This window comes from Lolium perenne, chromosome 3, assembly GCF_019359855.2.
Source record: "Lolium perenne isolate Kyuss_39 chromosome 3, Kyuss_2.0, whole genome shotgun sequence".
In the NCBI taxonomy this organism is placed as follows: domain Eukaryota; kingdom Viridiplantae; phylum Streptophyta; class Magnoliopsida; order Poales; family Poaceae; genus Lolium; species Lolium perenne.
Genome location: NC_067246.2, coordinates 2,055,897 through 2,072,751, shown reverse-complemented (window position 1 = coordinate 2,072,751; position 16,855 = coordinate 2,055,897). Strand labels below are relative to the sequence as shown.

The window sequence follows — 16,855 nt, the reverse complement described above, 5'->3', positions numbered from 1 at the left end:
AGTAGCAAATCGAGGAAACGGAAAGATAAGAAAACGATCAGTACATCATGCGATGATTCAAAGCGCCACATTGTTCTTTCGGGGAAAAGAAACATCGTGGGAGTGGAGGACAAGACAGACATGTCAGAAGATTATAATATGTTTGCTGAAATTCCGCCCTTCAAAGTGAACACCGACCCAAGCATTAAGTTAAATGATGAGGATGCTCCATGGATACGGCACAATCGTAAGCAAGCAGGGACACAAGGGAAGAAATGATGTGTAATAATTTATTGTACCAAACTTTGTTGAATGAATCATGTGAATTATATTACCCGTGATGTGTTTGGTGTCCATTTTCGAATGATTCAATTGACTCGAGATAGCACTGATGATACATGAAATTTGGAGTGACTAAGTCATACTCCTGCATGCATACATGAAATTTGGAGTGACTAAGTCATACTCCTTCATACAGGAAAATTGGAGTGACTAAGTCATACTCCCGCATACATGAAATTTGGAGTGATTTAGTCATACTCCTGCCTAGGCGTATAATATGCATACTCGTAGTCTTCATAGCCGCCGCCGTTGTACTTTTGGTAGTCGTCGCCTTCTAAGTTGCCGGCATCGTCGTCGCTCTTTGTCGTCGCTGTCGTCGGGCGGCGCTCGTGGCTCAAACTGAGGGTAGCGCAGGCGGGGGATATCGCCGGCCGTGATGTAGTCCATGACGCTCTGCAGAGTCCGGCCGTACCACCATAGCCGACGGCCGGCCTCGTGGAAGTTTCCAGGAGGCAGACCGTCCTCCTCATACCTGGCGAGCGCCCTCTCACGCCGATTGATGAAGAAGGCGTCCCAAGTATGCTGGTTATCGGGATGCCAACGGGGATTCATCCGCTGCTCCGGCGTGAGGTCGAGGTAGTAGTGGTTCGTAATGGCCGCCCGGCGCGCAGTACCCTGAGGGACGGGAGGGACCGGCACGCCGCCGGCGCTTAGGCTCCAGCCGGCAGGGACGCGGTAGCCCTGAGGGCAAGGGTAGTTCGAGGCGCAAAGCTCCTCCACTGTTTGGTAGGTTAGAGTGGGTGCGGTGGAAGCCATGAGAGAGTGATGAGAGATTGTAGAGATGTGATGCTGGCCAAGGCGGGCTACCTATATGTACCGACAAATGGCGGGAAAAATGGGAGCGGGAAGACAGACGCGGGAAGAAAGAGGCGGGGAGAAAGTGGCGGGAAGAAATTGGCGGGAAAAATTGGCGGGAAGAAAGAGGCCGGAAGAAATTGGCGGGAAACAATTGGCGGGAAGAAAGAGGCGGGAAGACAGGGAAGAAATGGCGGGAAGACGAGGAGGGAAGAGGGGTCGGCGGAAAGAGGCGGGAAGAGGGGTTTTAAAATTTTGAATTGAATTAGTTTTATTTTTCTGAATTTTTTGATATATTATTTGTATTTTAAGATTTTGAATTGAATTAGTTTTATTTTTATGAATTTTTTGATATATTATTTGTATTTTTAAGATTTTGAATTGAATTAGTTTTATTTTTATGAATTTTTTGATATATTATATGTATTTTAAACATTTTGAATTGAATTAGTTTTATTTTTCTTAGTTTTTTGATATATTATTTGTATTTTTAACATATTGAAATGAATTAGTTTTATTTGAATTAGTTTTTTCTTCTGAATTTATTGATATATTATTTGTATTTTTAACATTTTGAATTGAATTAGTTTTATTTTTCTGAATTTATTGATATATTATATGTATTTTTAAAATTTTGAATTGAATTAGTTTTATTTTTATGAATTTTTTGATATATTATATGTATTTTTAAAATTTTGAATTGAATTAGTTTTATTTTTATGAATTTTTTGATATATTATATTTATTAAAAAAATTTATTAAATTAAATATTTTCAAAAAAACCCTTTCGTCGCGTTTGGCCCGCCCACCCGCGACTAAAGGTCATTTTCCGCGGGAACCTCAAATGGGGCGAAAAAGGCTTTAGTCGCGGTTGGGGTCACCAACCGCGACTAAAGGGTAGTTTTAGTCGCGGTTGGTGACCCCAACCGCGACTAAAGGTCATCCGCTATAAATATCGCGCGTCGAACGGCCGCGCCGCTTCCTTCTTCCTCCGCCCGTTCATCGAGAGACGATCTTCGCTGCGCGCGCTCGGCGACGCCGCCGACGCCTCCTCGACGCAGACGCCGCCGCGCGCCATCGACCGCCGCCACCCGCCGCGCACCATCGACCGCCGCCACCGCGCGCCATCGACCGCCGCCACCAGCTCGCCGTAGCCCGTAAGGATCCAAACCGCCCGCCGCCGCCGCCCGCGCCCAGCGCAGGTGTCGCCGCAGCCGCCGCCGCGCACGTACCCCGGCGCGCCGCCGCTGGAGAGAGAGGCGTTGGCCCCCGCGCGCGCCACCGCCGAGAGAGGCGCGCCGCCGGCCGAGAGAGGCGCGCCGGCCACGATGAGGGCGCCAGGCGCTGCGCATACCGGCCGGCCCGCCAATTTTTTTTCTTTTTTTTTAGTTTTAGTTTTTGTTAATTTCAAATTAAAATTAACTAAAAATTGAGACTTATAATTTGAGACTTAAAAAACTACAAGAAGACATAAAATTTGAGACTTAAAAATTTGAGACTTAAAATTTTAGACTTAAAATTTGAGACTTAAAATTAACTAAATAATTGAGAGTTAAAATTTTGAGACTTAAAAAACTAAAAGAAGACTTGTAATTTGAGACTTAAAATTTTGACTTTTTTTGACTTAATAATTTTGACTTAAAATCTTGACTTAATAAAACGTACTAGATCTAGGGAGACGGAGGCCCGAAGGCCGGCGGGCGCGCGCCACACACACGCATTAGGACGGCGTGCCACACACACGCACTAGGGCGCCGAGGACACATAACTTAACCACCGCGCGAGGGTTATGTGTCCTCGGCACCGCCACCGCCCTTTCGCCACCGCCCTTTCACCACCGCCACCGCGCGCGTATACTGAGGGGGGAGCGAGCCCCTCGTCGCCCCCTCCGCATACGCCTCCCTCTCCGTGACGCCGTCGTCTACCGCCCCGTCTCGCGCTCTTCCGCGACACCCTCTCCCAACCCCTTCCAGCTCGCCGGCCCCTCCTTTTTGCCACCGCCCTTTTGCCACCGCCACCACCCCTTCTTCACTTAATTAATTTGTTTTGACTACATGTTTTCAGGACTGACATATGGCGGACGATAGAGCTGACCCGATTCTCGGACAACTATGATCCGGACGCTGAAGACCATATGTTCGGCATCATAAAAGGCGATATTCCATATGTGCCGACCGGAGAAGAAGAAGATGATATCTCTTCTTATCAGAACCTTGAGTGTGAAGATGAAGGGCGCCGACAGCCAGCAGATGATGCCGAAGAAACGTCGATAAACGACGATCTTCAATTGGAAGTAGCAACCACCTCCGGCGCCGAGGTATATATATATATATACATATTGAGCGTCTGGTGATACAACTAACTGATTTGAATAAATGTGTGTGTACTAACGCGCGCGACTCTCTTTCTTATTTTAGCCCTCGGCCGGATCGTCGAAAAAATCGAGTACGTCGTCAAAGCGTGGCGCAACCAAGACGATGAAAGCAGGAGAAACATGCACCATCGATGTTGTCGACGAAGAAACCGGCAGGCCGCTGGAGCCCAGCAAGAACGCCACCAAGTTTGTCAGCCAATGCGGAGCCGTTGTTAGAGACAACGTCTCGATCACCCGCCAGAGTGGAATGAGCCAAAGAAGGCACGTGTTGGTTTCACTTTTGTCGATAAGAGAAAAAAAAGATTGCTTCAACAAGCTTATGGAACATTTCGTTCTACCTCCGGAATACCGCAAATACGATGAGGAGGGTAACAAGATTGCGGAAAACAAGAAGAGGCGCAAGCTAGTCAAACAGTTCGCTCTTTCTAGGATGGCCAACGCATTCCGGAAATACAAGCAAAATCTAGCCCATGACTTTGTCAACCAGGGCAAGACTCCGGATTTCAAAGGACAATATGAGAAACTGCAACATGATTGGCCAGAATTTGTGAAGCAAAAGAAATCGGAGCAGTTCCTTGAACTATCGAAAAAATAAGGAAAATGCGGCTAAGAAGGAGTACAATCATAAAATGGGGCCAGGAGGGTATCGCTTTTGGCAGCCTAAGTGGGAGAAGATGGAGAACGAGCTGAGGGCGCGAGGAATCCGTCTGTGCACGGAGGGATGGGACCCAAGGGCCAAAAGCTGGTGGTACGGGCATGGGGGATCGCTGAACCCGGAGACAGGGGAGTGTGTTTATCAGGGCAAAATAATTACACCCACCCAAAAGCTTATTGAGGCAATGAGGGAGGCTCAAGAGGGGAGGATCAGGTTCAACAGAGAGAACGACGCCCTGACAAAAGCCCTCGGGAATCCTGAACACGGAGGACGTATACGAGGCATGGGGCCCATTCCGTGGAAAATAGGGTTCCCCCGGAACGATGACCCGTACGGTTACAGAAGCCGTAAGAGAAAGATGGATCGGGATGCAGATGTTGTGGCGAAGTTGGTAACGGAAATGGATGTGATGAAGAAAACCGTGAGTGTACTAGTCGCCGAAAGAGATGCAGCTCGGGCGCAGCATGCTGAAGATCATCCAATGGATCTCGGAAGCCAGCAGAGAAGAAGCAGCGTGGCTTCCACGGAGGCCTCACCGGCTGGTGCACCGACGATAGAAATTACTGCACCGGAGCCTCGGTGGTCGAAATTACTGCACCGGAGCCTCCTCGCTACCCCGTGGACGATATAAAGGAGATGAAAGCATGTCATCTGTATTATCCTATCGGGAACATGACCATGCAGGTACCCAACGGCAGAGCTTTTCCAACTGGAGCACTCCACCACAACAACCCCATTCAAGATGGCTATGCTCGTGTGACGGTGGAGGAGATAGTCCAAGGGTTTGAGAACCTGGACATTGACATTGCTACACCTGAAGGGGTGAAAAGACTTGGAGATGTCAAGCGCCAGTTCATTCTATGGCAGAAGAAATTTATCAAGTTTCCAGGCGAGGCGCCAACAAGTCCACCCCCGTACGGTGGTGGTGGTGGCGGTGGCGGTGACGGTGGCGGTGGCGGTGGCGGTGACGGTGGCGGTGGCGGTGACGGTGGCGGTGGTGCTTCACCTAATACACCTCATTCACGTCAGCCCACGCCGCCGCCCCCCAGTCCTCGTCCGGCGGGTGATCGACACCGGTACCGCCCCAATCCACCTCCGGCGAAGAAGCGTAAGCAGTCCTGGGTTATTAACCCGGACCCTTACGTACCTAAGAAAACAAAGGTACCGGAGGTATCATCAAGCCTCTCCCCACGAGGCCTTGGGAAAGTAGTGCCGAGGAAGTCGAGGCGGCGCGGCTGCTGATTTAGAGAAATGGAAGGCGAGCGTCAAGAGGAAAATAGAGGGCGAGCCCAAGCCAGTATATTCTGACAAGGAAAAGCAGTGGGCTAAGTCATTTTTGAACACACCGTCCCAAGCCGCGAAGAATCTGCCTGACGACTATTTACGTGAACTTCGTAGGCAAGCACTCGCGTTCAAGAACAGGAAAGAGTTGGCGGAGAAGAAAGCCGTGAAGGACGAGGCCGAGTCAAAATTAGAAAGGGGGAAAGAAGTTGCCCAGCTCGGGGAACAAAGTAAACAATCGATCGCCCCGCTCATAGTGCAAGCCGCCGATCCGGATGCCCCCGATATCGTAGCAGCTGCGGCAGCACATGGATTGACTGTAACGAGTGCCAGAGAACAAGCGGCCGAGTTAGGTATCACTCTTCGTGCAATGCTATGACTTGATGAGGCGCCAATGTAGGACGTAGTATTTACATATGTGAAGAATGGCCCTCTCGTCGAGCCTGCGCAGAAGGGGATCTACCTCGACAAATGCTAGGTCTGCTAAATTGGTACAAGGGTTACATAAAACATAAAAACGCCAAAGACTATATCTATGCGGAAGTTAGATATGAGCATCACTTCAAACATTACTGGGTACAAATTCCTCTGAGTGAATTGTTCCAGCTGTTCAATCTGCGCGACCTCGACAAATCTATCATCAGTTGCTACGTTCTGTAAGTGATTTATTAATTTCTACCCCATCTCGTTCATTGCCTGCACTGTCCTAACTATCTTGTTGTGTACGCTATTATGCAGAATGAAGAAGCGGGAAATGCGAATAAGGAACATCCATGATGTTGGGTTCATTGACCCACACATCGTTAATTCACATGTGTTAGAACACCACCCCGCCGACGTGGAGGATGACCTGTGGCGGTTTATTAGAAAACAGCAACAGAAAAGTGATATTCTATTTCCTTACCATTTTGGGTGAGTGTTTCTGTCTTGAGCACATTCTCTTTTGTTTACTCCATGCATGGTATGTGGCTAATCGATGAGTTATGCATGACTGTGCATGTATCGTGTCCGCAGGTTCCACTAGATTCTTATGGTAATTAAAGTTCAGACCTCCTCAGTTCTCGTCCACGACTCTCTGAATATGGATCCGGCGCTTTGGGGCGACATGAGAAAAATGTTGCAAAAGTAATTATTTTCATTCATTTGCGCTCTATATCGATCGGCCTATTTCGTTCATCATTTCCTAATATCAAGTAACTAATTAATAACTCTCTTGTTTATTTAATTTTCTTTGCCTCGTAGGGTTTGGAGACGGTTCGTAGATACCAAGGTCGGTGAATTCAAAAAAGAGCTATCTTTTAAAATGGCAGTGCGGACGACTGGGGATACTCAGCCACCGGGGACCAATCTATGTGGATACTATGTTTGTGAGAGGATCCGGAGATACTGCAATGAGCGGGACCAGACGTGTGAGAACAACATCCTGAGGAATAACCTCCGGAAGACGCTTAGTCCAGAAGCTCGCTTCCGACCACTTCAAGAGGAACTAGCTGGATGGTTGGCGAGGGAAGTCATCGATCCTAGAGGAGAACACTATTACGATGACGTAGAACTTTATATGCACCAGAATTTGTAACTAACTTGTTCAAAATTGTATATGGTCATCCGATATTGAATATATATTGTATATGGTGATCCGATATTGAATATATATTGTATATTCCTCTTGAATTCTTTTTGGTTCTAATTTCAAATTTGTTTGAAATTGTACATTCATATGCATGTATGTATACAGTACCGTAGAATATGTGAAACTCCTTCAAAATTAAAACCCAAAAGAAATAAAATAATACAAATTAAAAAGAAACCAGATTTAGGGGGAGGGGGGCTAAAACCCTAAACCCTGCGGAGGCCTTTAGTCGCGGTTGGCCTAAATATGTGAAACTCCTTCAGAATTAAAACCCAAAAGAAATAAAATAATACAAATTAAAAAGAAACCAGATTTAGGGGGAGGGGGGCTAAAACCCTAAACCCTGCGGAGGCCTTTAGTCGCGGCTGGCCAGAAGAACCGCGACTAAAGGTCCTCCGCCCTGGCGCTCGCCTGCGGCCCACGTGGACGGGCCTTTAGTCGCGGTTCGTAAGGAACCGCGACTAAAGGGGGGGGCCTTTAGTCGCGCAGCTTTGGTCGCGGTTGCGCCACCGCGACTAATGGCAGTTGCCAACCGCGACCAAAGCCCTTTTTTCCACCAGTGAACATAGGTCCTGTACCCATTGACATTGGGGCTAGAGAGTAACTAAGCACGCTTGCGGACAAACTTTGGGAGACATCGCACTAGGTAGCTAGCTAGTTGTCGTCCTTGATCCTCTTGAGCAGCCTGGCAGCCCACTGGCGCAGCCTTCTCTTCAGCGTGAAGCCCACCGCGACGCCGACCACGAAGCTGATTGCGCCAACCTTGGTGCAAGTCGACAGAGACACGACCCGGCTGGAATACAGCAAAATATCAAATGTATGTTAGTCACAAGTAGACAGAGACATTACCCGGCTACCTACAATCCAGATTACAAAATTGATGCCAGTTAAAAGGAGCATAAACAAACCTCAATTCTGTTGTTATAGGTTTACATGGAAAATAAACTTACGATTGCGGTCTAAATCTAGAAAATAGGATGAAAGTCGGTGAAAACCACAGCCTCTACTCTGGTTTTCAAGCTTGAGAAACATGGAGCTAGTTGTAAATCCCAGATCGAGGAAGACCAAGCAACTTCAACTAGTCAAGTATGTCCTACCACGGATTTTGGGCCCTACACTAGTGGAAAAAGGGGCATTTGCACCGGTTGGTAAGGGCCATATTCACCGGATGCCCAACCGGTGCAACGCATCCGGTGCAAATGCCCCCCACCTTTAGCACCGGTTCAGTTGCGAACTGGTGCTAAATGTGCACCACGTGGCCCGTAGAGGAGCGCTCGGGAGGAAACCATTATATTACATATATCGATCGAAGTGACACACATTCATGCATATATATATGTCTACATCAACTTTCAAAATAATTTCCATTCAATATTGGAGGGGGGGCACATAGTATGCTCCGTCTAGAGCTATGACTTGCTCAAGTAAGAATCCCGCCAGTTCTTCTTGAATTGCTCGTACACGCTCGGTTGCTAGAAGACCGTTCCGCAACCGTTGGATCTAATAATTTCAAGAAGGTACGGTGGTCAGTATATATATATATATATATATATATATATATATATATATATATATATATATATATATATATATATATGTGTGTATGTATGTGAATGAAGCACAAGGTGATAAAATAAAGTCATGAATGTTGTTTACGTACTTCAAGTTGATCTAAAATTTTGGCCCCCTGGTGGCAAGTCTGGGAATGAACTCGCAAACGTAGAATCCGCATAAATTATTCCCGTCCTCTTGCCTCAAGCACTTTACGATAACAAAGTTCAACCAAAATAATATAATCAAGGATGGTAATAATGGTATTGAAACTAGAATCAAAGAAATGCGCGGCCTAGCTAGTAGTACTTACCGGTACAGGTTTTATTTGAAGCTCTTTTTTCCACAAACCCGGAGCCTTGTTGGTGAACCGTTTCCAAGCCCTCTGGAGGATATCAGTCATGTCCCCCCACGCCGCAAGGTGTTTACTTTTCGATTCCATGACTTCTACTACTCCGACGTCAGGTTCAATGACTAGCAGGATATAGTGAAACATGCAGACATATATATGCATAACTCATCAATTACACTTAACATATGGAGTAAGCGAAAAAGAATTAATGTGTGAAGACAGTAACAGTCACACGAAGTTGTAAAGAAATAGTATTTCCCTTTTGTATGAGTGTTTCCTTAAGGCATATACCAAGTTATTCTCCGTGTCCTTGGGAGAGTTGTTGACAGTATACTCATTCACGGTATATGGGTCAACGAACCCAATATCATAGATTTGACCATGTCGGCATTCGTGGATCTTCATTCTGCATAATATAATGAGAGTATAGTTATATGCATGCATGCAATGGACGAGCCACGGTAGAGAGACTTAATTACATAAGTAATACTTACACACAATAGGCACTTAGCAGAGATTTGTCGAGGGCGTCTTGATTGAATAACTGAAATAATTCAGAAAATTCGATGCTCATCACGTCAGTTCACCCGTAGTGCTCATCTTTGATTGCCACCATGATCCAGTTCTGACCGTCCTCACATGCATCCAAGTACCACTTATGCAGTCTTCGCAGTTGTGTTGATATGTAAGGCAATTCCTCAGCTCTGACAAGAGGTTGCCCGTACTTGTACTGGTATGCTATTTGAACATCATCCGTGTTCATGAATTTGATGCGGCTTAAGTACCCAGGAATACTCATACCAGCCGCATCTGCCTCATCTTTGTATAGTTTTACCAGCATCAGATCAAGGCACTGTAGGACATCGGGATACACTTGGAGCGGGGGGCACGAGTTTTTCTGGGTTCCAAGCTGGGGAACTGGTTTCCCTTCTACCTTACTTTTTTCCCACCGCTCTTTTGCTACCACAGTTGACTTGCGAATAGAGCGGTCATAGTTCGATGAAAGACTTGGCTCAGGTTGATGAAGGTACTTCAGCATTTTCAACTTTTTTTCCTTAGATATAGGCGGCTCGGGCTCAGGCTGGGGCTTTTTCTTGCCAAATTTCCAACCGCTCTTGGCAGCAGTTTTCTTATTGGTGACTGACCTTTTCTTTGCCCTCTCCGATGTCTTGTACTTCACAAATTCCTCCCAGTGGTCTTTTATCTTCTCATAGGGGCCATTGAAATCCGGAGTCTTTTTTTCCTTGACAAACATGTTGTCCAATTTCTTCTTGTAGTCGTTGAACTTTATTGCCATCTTCTTAAGAGCCCACTTCTTGACTCTTCGATGTACGATATTCAGCTCGGGGTCCTAAGGGTCTGGCCTGTCATTCTCACATTCAGAGTCAGTTGGCTCCGGTAAGATGAAATTTACCAGGAGTTTCCTAAACATCAGATTTTTGGATCTCGTGTCGACATAAGTAACTCCTTCCTCCTTTGCAGGTTTCTTCCATTCCTGAGTGGTGATCGGGATGGTGTCCCTAACAATAACTCCGCATTGACTTACAAACTTTTTTGTGTGAGCCGTGGGAGAAATCGGTTCGCCATCTTCAGCGATTTCCGTGATGGTGCACCTTTCATGGTCTTCCATCTTTCTGGCCGCGCCTCGTTTAGTTCTGCCAGTAGAGTTTGTTGATCGGGAGGTCTAAAAGAAGAAACAACGTTAATATATGTATATGCATAAATCTGGAGGCTTGGTTAATTAATATATATACACCTCGGCGCCGTGAGCTTCTCCCTCATCGGAGTCGTCACCTTCTCCCTCACCGGAGCCATCTCCACGGTGGTCTTGCTCATCTCCCTCATCGGAGCTGTCTCCACGGTTTTGCTCGTCTCCCTCGCTGGATTGGTTCAGGTAAAGAGAGGTGATATCGTCATCATCACGGATAATGTCCTCGACAATGTATTCCTTTTCTAGATCCCGTTCCATAGTTTCTGCAAAGACTTACAAGTTATTATAATGCTATAAACACAACGAAGCAGTAATTAAAGATAATGCTCAATACATAATCAAATATTAGAGTTACACATACATATAGGTACTAATTAAGGATAATGCTCAATACATAATCAAAGATATGAGTTACACATATAGCTCGATCGGGTCTATTTTTATTTAACCCTAATACATCCGTAGAACCTCTCAACAACGCCGACCGGGTCCTGAGCCGCGCCGGCAGAACACCCAAAGCCACGGAACAATAACATGATCATAGCTAATATGAGATCCCTGCATAACTGACCATCCGGTCCTATACATGGTGTCTAACGCATACATGTAACGGCGAACGTGCTCGTCCTCCTCTCTAATGCGCTGAGCTACCACCTCCTGCGGGGCCGGCTCCCTCTGAAACGACCGTGACCCACACGACCTCCACCAGAGAATATCCGGGTCGACGATGGGACCCATTTTCCCCTTTTCCATCCAACTTGACCCATTTGCACCGAAACAAAGGGATCTTAAAAGAAGGTCCATAGTCAAGTTCCCATATCTCCTCTATGTAACCATAATATGTGTCCTTTTCCCCACTGTTAGTGTTTGTTCCATCAATGCGGACACCACTGTTTTGGTTGGTGCTCTTTTTATCTTGGACGATCGTGTAGAAGGTATTTCCATTTATCTCGTACCCCTGGAAAGTCACTACAGTCGAAGATCGTGACCCGGCCAACAAGTACAACTGATCTCCAATATCGTTGTTATTAATGAGATGTGTTCGCAGCCAACCGCCGAATGTCTGCATATGTTTATGTGTAATCCAGTCTTCTGACTGCCCCGGGTGTTGGGAGCGTACAATATTTTTGTGTTCAGTGATATACGGAGCCACCAAGGTGGAACTTTGTAGAATTGTGTAGTGTGCTTGAGTGAAAAAAATCCCGTCCCTACATATCATTGATTTCCTTCCTAGCGTGACTTTTCCACTTAGTCTCCCCTCATGCCGCGATTCAGGAACACCAATCGACTTAAGGTCAGGAATAAAGTCAACACATAACTCAATGACCTCCCCTGTTCCATAGCCCTTGGAGATGCTTCCTTCTGGCCTAGCACGGTTATGAACATATTTCTTTAAGACCACCATGAACCTCTCGAAGGGGAACATATTGTGTAGAAATACATGACCGAGGATGGCAATCTCTTCGACAAGGTGAACCAGGGGATGCGTCATAATATTGAAGAAAGATGGTGGAAACACCAACTCAAAACTAGCAAGACATTGCACCACATCCTTCTGTAACCTTGGCAGACTAGCTGGATCGATTACCTTATGAGATATTGCATTGAGGAATGCACATAGCTTCACAATGGGTATTCGAACATTTTCTGGCAGAAGCCCCCTCAGTGCAACCGGAAGCAACTGCGTCATAATAATGTGGCAGTCATGCGACTTCAGGTTTTGTAATTTTTTCTCTGCCATATTTATAATTCCCTTTGATACTGTAAAGGACTTCAAAAAAGTTTTCCTTCTCTGCTTTGGTAAGAGCATAGCTGGCAGGACTTAAGCGACTCCCTGTATCCGTCTTGTAATTCTGTTCTTGCTTGTTTTTTGGGACTTTCATACGATACTGGTCCTCCCTTGCTTCTGGTGTATCTTTTGTCTTCCCATACACACCTAAGAAGCCTAGCAGGTTCACGCAAAGATTATTCGTCACGTGCATCACGTCGATTGAAGAGCGGACCTCTAGGACTTTCCAATATGGTAGTTCCCAAAATATAGATTTTTTCTTCCACATGGGTGCGTGTCCGGTAGCGACGTCATTCAGAACAGATTGACCGCCAGTACCCTTTCCAAAGATTACTTTTATGTCCTTGACCATATCAAGTAAAGCATCACCGGTACGGAGTTCAGGCTTCTCCCGGTGATCTGCCTCACCTCCGAAATGATTACCTTTCTTTCTGACGGGGTGCCTCTTTGAAAGAAATCGACGATGCCCCAGGTACACAACCTTCTTACATTTATTCAAATATGCACCTTCGGTCTCATCTAAACAGTGCGTGCATGCATTGTATCCCTTGTTTGTCTGTCCTGAAAGGTTACTAAGAGCAGGCCAATCATTGATGGTTACGAAAAGCAACACTCGTAGGTTAAATGACTCCTGTTTGTGCTCATCCCATGCATTTACACCTGGTTTGGCCCACAACCGTAAGAGTTATTCAAATAATGGCCGTAGGTACACATCAATGTCGTTGCCGGGTTGCTTTGGGCCTTGGATGAGCACTGGCATCATAATGAACTTCCGCTTCATGCACAACCAAGGCGGAAGGTTATAGATACATAGAGTTACAGGCCAGGTGCTATGACTGCAGCTCTGCTCCCAAAAGGATTCATTCCATCTATACTTAGACCAAACCTTAAGTTCCTCGCATCACCTGCAAAGTCCGGGAACACTCTATCGATTTTCCTCCACTGCGACCCATCAGCGGGGTGTCTCAGCATCTCGTCTTTCTTACGGTCTTCTTTGTGCCATCGCAACAACCTAGCATGCTCTTTATTTCTGAACAGACGTTTCAACCGTGGTATTATAGGAGCATACCACATAACCTTGGCAGGAACCCTCTTCCTGGGGGGCTCACCCTCAACATCACCAGGGTCATCTGGCCTGATCTTATACCGCAGTGCAGTGCATACCGGACATTTTTCCAAATTTTCGTACTCAGCGCGGTAGAGGATGCAGTCATTAATGCATGCATGTATCTTCAACATCTCTAATCCTAGAGGGCAGAGAACCTTCTTTGCTTCGTACGTACTGTCAGACAATTCGTTATCCTTTGGAAACCTCCTCTTCATTATTTTCAGTAACTTCTCAAATGGCTTGTCACATATACCAGCCTCTGCCTTCCATTGCTGCAACTCCAGTGTGGCACTGAGCTTTGTGTTGCCATCTTCGCAATTTGGGTATAATTTTTTTTGTGATCATCTAACATGACCTTTAACTTTCGCTTCTCGTTTTCGGTTTCTGCTTCTCTGCGTGCATCAGCGATGGCACGACGAAGATCATCATCAACGGGCTCATCTGATGCCTCTTCATCTTCACCTCCTCCTGCCTCTTCATCTTCAGCTCCTCCTGCCTCTTCATCTTCATCATGCCCTGTTACAGTATCACCGTAGTTAGGGTACATATCATCATCCTCTTCTTCTTCTTCGTTGTCTTCCATCATAACCCCTCTTTCTGCATGCTTGGTCCAACAATTATAGCTGGGCATGAAATATTTCCAAAGCAGGTGGGAGTGAATGTCTTGCCATTCAAGGTATTGCTTCAAGTTCCGGCAACTAACACATGGACAACATATAAAACCATCCGCCTGTGGGTTTTCCGTAGCCACAGGGATAAAATCTTCCAGGCCCGAAGTGAACTCGGGTAGGCGTCGGTCAACGTACATCCATTGCCGCCGGTTCATCTACATCAAATAATTAAGTTTATCAAAAAAACCATCCAAAACATCATAATATATATAAATAGTGGAAATTACCACCGTACAAATGAAAGGGTAAAGTTGCTTAACCTTGATCGAGGAGGAAAGAAAGAGACGAAAGGTTAAGTGTCACTTCGGCATCTCATATCATTATTGTTTTGTGTGAAATCAAACGGCATCATTCTCTCAGACATTTCATCGAGCACCTCATGTGCATGGCAAAGAAAAGCAAGCAAGCACTCAACCCACACACCTTCCACCAAAAAAAATGAAGTGAGGGGGCTGGTTGGGGGTGAGCTGAATATATAGGGCAAAGGGAGCTTTAGCACCGGTTCGTAACACCGGTGCTAATGAGGTACCTTTAGCACCGGTTCATGACAGGTTTCGCGGCTGCCACGTGCCTCGCGACAAACCTTTAGCACCGGTTCGACGAACCGGTGCTAAAGGTATGGCACGAACCGGTGCTAATGCCGCCGCTGGTCCCCTGGACGTCCAGACCGCACGAACCGGTGCTAATGACCCCCTTTAGCACCGGTTCGTGCCAAATCCGGTGCTAAAGCTCTTTGGAGCAAAAAAACCAAAGCCCTTGTTTCTACTAGTGCTAATTTCACCAGGGGACCAGTATATGGATTAAGTTACAGACCCTAAGATACTCACACCTTCTTAGTCGTGCCACCTACACCATTTACTGAAGCTTTAACCCATGCGGCCGTGCCTAATCTTCATTAATACATACTCCCTCCGATTCAAGGAATAAGGCGTCCTTGTTTTACGTATTTTTGTTTGACCAAGAATTACTTTTAATATATAAACATTGTTCGTATGAAATTAGCATCATTAGAAAGTGCGTTTTAATACGAATCTAACGATACTAATTACATATAATATAATTAAAATTTTGTTGCTCAATTTTTATAGTCAAAGTTCATCTTGGAATACGCATGCACCTTATTCCTTTGGATGGAGGTAGTATATACACCGCAATGACTCAGCTCGGATGACAGTTACTGCTACATTGCACAGCATAAACATCTTAATCGACCCCCGAGGAAGCAATTTCAGACAGAGAGAACCGATCGAATCAAAGGATGAGGGGAAGGAGGAGGTTGAGCATACCCCGCAGCCCTGGACACGAGGACCTGGTCGGGGAAGGCAGCGGAGCCGGAGCGCGAGGAGGAGGAGGAGTTGGCGGCGTCCTGCGCCGCCGCCTGCAGCCACCCCACCGCCGGAGAAGCCATAGGCATCTCCGCGGATCCTGCTTGCTCTCTGTAGCCTCGCCGGGGTTGAAGCGAGGGTTTACCAGTGATCCTTTCGCGGATTCGGAGAGTAGAGGAACTTTTTTTTCTTCTGTATTTTTGAGACGAGATTTGGGATTTCTTGGTGGAGGAGAAGAAGACGAAGGGAGATGGGCCGCCGGGCTTTGGGATTTACACAGTCTGTATCGAATTTCTCTATGTTGTTTTCCGGAACTTAAACATCCTCTGAGCTTAAATCCTCCGAGAAGTAAGAGAAACTTCGGAGGTTCATTGATGGGGAGAAATTCCTCAACTGTTGGATGGAGTGCCATTGGACGGCTACTGCAAGCTTACAAAAGAGTTCATATTTTTCGGACATTGACACGCTTCTCAAAATATACATATAAAGCTTAGTCAAATGCATATAACATGTTACATAACTGAATGAAATTCATATAGTTTGGTTTACACAGTGAATATCAAGATTATGGGCTCTTCCTTTCAACATATACTTTTTGAAGTTTGACCAAGTTGATAGAAAAAATATCTGATAGCGTGATCAGTCCAGGTGATAGCTGACTTGGTCCTCTCGTGTAACTCCACGATCACACGTCCCTGTACACCTTGAGCTCAACTGCTCCTGCACACGATGTACATGTAAAGCTATATAAGCTGATCAATGCAATGTGAAGCACGTAAGGTGCATTGCCATATCTGTCTTCAACAACATGAGCCTCCAGCAGCAGCACACCCCTGCTCCTCCCAACGCCGAATGGTACATCGACACCGGCACCTCGTCGCACATGTCGCGTTCCTCTGGTATGCTCTCTGCTCTCGCTCCCTCTCATTCTTGCATTGTTGTTGGCAACGGCTCCACGATGCCGGTCTCGCACTCCGGCCACCTAGCCATTCCCACCACCACTAAACCCATCCACCTCCACAACGTCCTCCTCTCTTTTTTTTTTTTTGACCTGGACTACGGCGGGCTTACGCCAGCCTGAACACTTTATATCATCATACCAAGCATACAAGGTCTGTTACAAATATTTTGGAGGGCAGCGAGATAGAAAAAAGAAAGAAGCTCAGGGGGGGGTCATGTCCGTTACACCAGTTATTAAGAAGAGAGGTAGAGGAAGGAGTGTGACATCGGTATGCCCAAAGTCTAATATCTTCGATACATCGTCGAACAGCCGTGAGAAGATCTTCATCGAG

At 46.3% G+C, this 16,855-nt stretch overlaps 1 protein-coding gene and 1 long non-coding RNA gene across 2 annotated transcripts; one reads left to right on the top strand and one right to left on the bottom strand.

Annotated features, from left to right (window-relative positions):
* Positions 1–5,884: 5,884 nt before the first annotated feature.
* LOC139837461 (uncharacterized) lies at positions 5,885–7,108 on the top strand. The gene is made up of 3 exons (XR_011753941.1): positions 5,885–6,082; positions 6,165–6,551; positions 6,669–7,108. It is a non-coding gene; the product is annotated as an uncharacterized lncRNA (long non-coding RNA).
* A 602-nt stretch (positions 7,109–7,710) lies between these two features.
* On the bottom strand, positions 7,711–15,716 carry LOC127338009 (uncharacterized). Its single transcript, XM_051364303.2, has 2 exons — positions 15,525–15,716; positions 7,711–7,849 (listed from the first exon to the last, which is right to left on the bottom strand). Exons 1-2 carry the CDS (start codon positions 15,650–15,652, stop codon positions 7,711–7,713), a joined length of 267 nt encoding a protein of 88 aa, XP_051220263.1. The 5' UTR covers positions 15,653–15,716.
* Positions 15,717–16,855: the final 1,139 nt, after the last annotated feature.

Excerpts from the sequence above, each read along its gene's own strand:
- LOC127338009 (XM_051364303.2), bottom strand. The coding sequence starts at position 15,652 with ATGCCTATGGCTTCTCCGGCGGTGGGGTGGCTGCAGGCGGCGGCGCAG. Across the intron at positions 7,850-15,524 it reads CTCGTGTCCAGGGCTGCGGG|CCGGGTCGTGTCTCTGTCGA; the intron begins GTATGCTCAACC and ends GCTGTATTCCAG.